Source organism: Saccoglossus kowalevskii, chromosome 4 (genome assembly GCF_978046115.1).
Source record: "Saccoglossus kowalevskii chromosome 4, keSacKowa6.1, whole genome shotgun sequence".
Lineage (NCBI taxonomy): Eukaryota > Metazoa > Hemichordata > Enteropneusta > Harrimaniidae > Saccoglossus > Saccoglossus kowalevskii.
Window position 1 is genome coordinate 26,261,618 of NC_140644.1, and position 5,930 is coordinate 26,267,547.

At 37.3% G+C, this 5,930-nt stretch overlaps 1 protein-coding gene across 1 annotated transcript; it reads left to right on the forward strand.

Moving 5' to 3' along the window:
• The first annotated feature begins 922 nt into the window (after nucleotides 1–922).
• Nucleotides 923–5,930, forward strand: LOC144356229 (uncharacterized). Its single transcript, XM_085498585.1, has 2 exons — nucleotides 923–1,027; nucleotides 2,744–5,930. The coding sequence occupies exon 2, from the start codon at nucleotides 2,757–2,759 to the stop codon at nucleotides 3,558–3,560; it is 804 nt and encodes a 267-aa protein (XP_085354711.1). The 5' UTR covers nucleotides 923–1,027; nucleotides 2,744–2,756; the 3' UTR covers nucleotides 3,561–5,930.

Below are 5,930 nucleotides of genomic sequence, written 5' to 3' on the forward strand. Positions count from 1 at the left end.
CGACTATTATACGAAAAATTGCCTTGGGCACTATTCAGGCGATTCATGTTCATTCGAAAGTAGGCAAACACAGACAAACGGCCCCGGTCGTTCTAAAAACATTAATTGAAATGTTAACATTTAGATCATAAAAATATTTCACATAACACTCTAAAGACCACAGTAAAGCTTCAGGAGAGATATTTTAACGTATTGTTTCCATCTTCATTGAATTTGTGAAACAGATATTAGGTTACAGGCATAGATCCGCACTACAAATTCGATTTTTTCACGTAAATTGTGATGCCTACTTAACCTGAAAAAACTATCACTGACAATTCAATGAACTCTTTAAATTGTGTACGCTTTCAAGCAATTCGTAGTATTCATGTTATCGAATACGTAATTATTCTATAATAAAACACTAACATACCTAAAATTACCATGCCAGAGTGAAACCCTAATCAATGTCATTGCCACATGTACACAAACAGTACGCCTTTTTAAATGAAAATGAATTACTGATACGAATTTTCTACCCCTGAGCGGCAATTCCCGCCCTGGGGTGATTTGTGGAAAACCAGTGTATTGTTGTTTCCGGGATTTACCATTGAGTTTATAAATTCCCGACCCTAGTTGGAAATCCAATCATATCCAGTGGGATTTTACCATACATACGCTGAGTCAGAGCTACGAATCTTGTATTACCGGACAGGTGCCCATCTTTTATGGACTAGTGGTTAGAAAGTGGTATATGACGACCTTTGACCACGAAGGGTCAAATCGGTTTCATGAGTAACTAATAAAACCCAGCGTTCGGATATTATGTGGTCCCGTAAAATACACAGCGTAAATGAGTCACCACTGGGGAGCTGATTGGCAGTATCAGTGGATTTACAGTGTGTGTCATCGATGTATAAATAACATACTCATTTCGTATGGGGTTATTAGCTCTGGTGTACCCCAGTAGTGCTCAACGCTGATGTTCGGCGACCTATGTAGCGTACCGTGTGTCGACAGTGTTTGCAGTCTACCTAGCAAATATACGGTGAGTGTCAACCCTTTTTCTATGATTATTAGCAGTGACTGTTCACCCAATATCAGCTCGTTTCCATTATGCGCTGTACTGTCACAGTTGCTTACACACCGAGTGAAATAAAACACAGTTGTGACATATGAATGATAGCGCCGTTTGACATAACTGCACAGCGTGCGCCGAGTAACCATTGTATAATCTATGTCATATAAGTCCACAGTCTGTAGCGCTTAACGCTCTGTTCGATATGGGACTCATAGCGACATATACAACACGTGTAAAATACATTGTTTATTTACGTGAAATTCGAATACGCGCTGCGCGACGACCACCGCGCTTTAATGTACGTACTCCTGACATCGTCACATCGCACGGATGTATATAGGAAGGTTTGCTCATTTCGCCTTGCCCCATCTGACCCATATATAGTCAGTCGAGTACTTACTGCGGCGTCGAAACGAGCTGTGTATAGCTTCGATCCCTATAGTTGCATATGCCTCTGGTATTGTTATGTTTGACATCTCCCGTTTTGAAAATTACGTGCTTGGCTGACGTCACGCTTCAAATACAATAATAACGTATTGAATAAAATACATTTCAAAATTGCTCAGCGCGGACAAATTAACTTTCGTTGCAGTCACACCTATGTTGTTTTCAGTGTTTTTAACCGACAGCCTGAGGGACAGCCTACACTAACTCCCAGCGCTGTGACGATGTACCCCGGATACCACTGTAGTACGCGCGAATGGTCAGCCCAATTACATGTATTGTATACTCCGTTAAATAATAGGTACATACTCAGCGGTCCCTGTCGTCCACACGAATGGTTATATACTCCACTATAAATCACCCCTCGACTCGACACGAAAACAGTATATGTTTGCTTTTGTTTTAGTATCGTGGACGTACAAACGGTTTGTTGATCTATGGTCACATCAACATGTTTCGCGAAAAACTGAAACGTGTGTTGCTGTGTGCCTATACCGTTATATTGAGGTTGATCGATGAAGTTTCATGAAAGTTCTTGAAAACTGTTTTAGTACGTGTATTTGCTCTTTGCAGTATAAAATCATAAGCGCGAGAAAAATTGGGTAACGAATAAAATTTGTTGAGATACTCTTGTCATTACGCCGGTTACATAGTTAAGATAGTAATCAATGCAGTTTCATAAAAGTCTTCAGATTTTTTTCCATTTTACGTATAGATTGCATATTTCTATACAAAGTTATGAGTTGACATAATTGGGGTCACGGACAACATTGTTCTTTGAGACAAGCGCGCCCGCCTCGAATCCGACAACGTTCGGGAAACTATATGGTTGATTAATACAGTTTTATCTTGAGTTTCAAAAACAATCATGTTAACTTAGTTATAGTTCACTATAGTCATTTTATTTTATCCAAACACTGAACTTTCGAAAGCGGGTTCGAGAAAATGGCGAATTACTTGCGCATATAACTGCGCAAACAGAGAATATGAAACAAAGCGCTTCTGCGACGTCAAAATGGCGTAAAGGAACTGAAAGCAAATAACAACGATTTGAGATGAAGACGAACCAGTTTTTCTCACGAACTCACTAATGTGCTTTATGATTTCTAGAAGAAAGATTTCTCTTGCGGTTTTGTAATCAATTCGCGTGACTTCTTCAATTCGCGTGAGAGTAATTGTGAAAATAATTTTAAAAGGAAACAAAATAAAATAACTCATTTTTTGCATGTTTTATTTTAGGCCGATTCACATTATGTTGGAAGTTAGATGCATCCGCCGAATTGGACTAACGGACACCGATGGCCCATACGGCGTGGACATAGATCAGAGCGGCAGAATTGCAGTGACAGGAAGAAAGAGCTATACCGTAGAAGTTTTTGATCACCATGGAAATACTCAAGTGAAATTTGGAGAAAAGGGGGAAGACCTTGGAAAATTCAATTTCCCGTGTGAAGTCGCCATGGTTGCTGAACAACGTTTACTGGTCACCGACCCCTACAACGACCGGGTGCAATCATTCAGTACAGAGAGTGGATCGTTTCTTGGATTGTTCGGGGACAGTCAGAATGAGTTTTTACATCCACGTGGAATCACCGTCGATGAGAGTGGTCGTGTTTTGGTTGCATACGCATCCCAATGCTGTATCTATGACAACCAGGGACAATTCATCTCTGGGTTAGATACAAACAACGACCAGCTTAGGGGGGTCTGTGCGAAAGGTGGAAAAGTGTACACCACGGATCGTGATTCCAACCACGTGAAGATATCAGATTATTCTGGAAAAATTTTGAAAGTGTTCGGTGAGTACGGCCAAGGAAATGGTCAATTTGATCGTCCAAGAAGTGTTCGTGTCACCGACAACGGTGAGATTTTAGTGGCCGATTGTCGAAACAACAGAGTACAAAGATTTGACAGTAATGGCAATTTCATCGATGTCCTCGTGAGTGATGCGAGCGAGGAGGACCTGGATTCTCCGACAGCACTGTCCCTCACAGCTAATGAAGATATGGTAGTTGCTAACTATGGCTCCAATAAATTACTAGTGTTTGAAATGTGATTTGAACACAGCTTATTATAACACAAAAGCCAAGTGCTGTATTAAACACGCAGAACACCCCGATCGAACAGATAACAGTTTTTGCTATCATGCGTTCACTTATTGTTTTTTAAGAGGTTACCATTTGAAATTCCTGGGCTAGAGTGACCTGACAATTTCGTTCATTGACAGTCATCGTGTAATTTTCTTTTCCCTGCACTTCGCCGTGGCAGTCACGGTCGCTTTCACACCCCAGTTTTCAAGGGGGGGGAATCTTTAAATATTAAGCCGGTTGCCATTTTTTATATTACGTACCAGCTATAATACACGTACAGCACAGAAATCCTGCCACCGAGCTATACCCACACCTACATTCAGCTGGAGTATGTACAAGTGATAATAAAATAAATGCTATTTCCCTGATTTGTAGGAACCTGAAAAAAAAAAGTTTCTCAACTTGTCGCTTTATTCAGTTTCAAGCCGTCTTCAAGACGGCTACCACCATATATATTTCTTTAGAGAAATGGAAATAAAATAATAATATAATCGAGTATCGGTAACGTATTTATTTTATTATCACTTGAACGCCAACATTACTACGATCACACCGCACCAAACCATATTTCACTCGGACATTCCCCTCTAATAGAATGCTTTGCTATAACCCCTTTGGTGGTGGAGTGGTTCAATTGATAGTAAGGTACATCCCGACAAAACAGCCCATATATGCATTATTAGTATTATTATAATTAGTATTACTATTATTATTATTATATTATACATATATATGACGCTTGTAATGCACACAGTTTACACTAACATTGTACTTACCATTTTAAAATTTTGAACACATGGTTAATTTATAATTATTTCTTAATTATTAGTATTGATGGAAACACATGGGCGAAAACATGAAACGAACAATGCGATTTATATCCTATGTAGTTGTACATACTATGTAGTTGCATTTGGAAAATGGTGAAACAAACATTGAATGACGTCATGTGTCTTTTGCATAAACGTGTTTAATCATAAATATCCAGAATTTATTAATTTTGCCATACATTATACTCCTAGACAATAAACGGATACTAACACAAAAAAAAAAACGTTGCGGGTCACCAGCCTAATTTTGAGAATTAGTGGATAGCTGCCAATTTGTCAGTATAAAAAAAGTATTATAACGGTTTTATCATAGGTTTCTATGGCAAAGATATGACATGAAACAATAGCCCCACCATTTTACATAATACTAGTACATTGCCATGCGATTCATGATAAACTTTCTGAAATATTATGATAAGACTTATTCCTAAAATTTGAAAGTACTAATACAATAAAGAAACTGATATTAAAGCAATAAAAATACAAAGTTGGGATATTTTGGATAAATTGTATTATTAAATATGTAACTAAAATTTCATAATGTTTCATTGTACTTAAACATTTTAGCATAAATATTATGACACATGTTTTATAACTTAACGGTGGCTAACCCCTTCTTCTGTGACGTAAATGTGATGAAAGTGGAAAATGAAATATTTGTTTAATTGAAAAATCAGTCACTGGGCCATGCAAAATGTGGAAAGTTCATAATAAACAGTATTCAAAAACTACGATAAAGGACTTTCCGTTTTCGATATAATTGTGAAATTTCTTTCGTTTTAGGGAAGACAAAACCCCTGAAAACAACTGATTTTAAATTGAATACGGACACTGAACGGCTTTCTCATTTAAATCACTATGCCTCACTGAATAGGTGATTTCCCCTACATTACGTGAAAGGCGTGGACCGAACGTCTGTAATTTTGAATTTCTGTTTTTTTTTTGTTTTTTTTTTGTATTTAATAGTATTTTATTGGGTTGTTCAGTTGAAATACATTTTACATAACTGTAATAAAAATATACATTACTCCAATAAAGTGAAGTTTTAATTATTTTTAGAACTTATACATTACGGTATGTAAGTCACAAATGTGAGGATTGGTAATGTACTCTAGAGAAGTTATACAATAATTTGAGGAGAAGCTATTCATGACTGAGATTTAATTTCTGGTTTCTTTTTATAGCTCAATGTTGAAATACCGATCATAATATTACGAATATTGCGTTGAGATATCTTTACTTCTTCAAAATTGACCATCATCAAATGTGGATAGCTTATTACGCGCGGAAAAAACTCCTAAAATACTTTCGCGTTTGTCGAATCCCACGCGGTGTTTTTGACGTCACTCCGACTCTATGACCTTTGTCTGTCCTGTTTTCAAGTTTGATTTCACGCATAACGCGGTATCTCGCTGTACACGGAAAATAGTATATTGCCAAACTAGAAAATGTACTATGAAATAAATAAATACATTAAATAAATGTTAGTTTTTAAAATTGTAGAAA

Excerpts from the sequence above, each read along its gene's own strand:
- LOC144356229 (XM_085498585.1), top strand. The coding sequence starts at position 2,757 with ATGTTGGAAGTTAGATGCATCCGCCGAATTGGACTAACGGACACCGAT.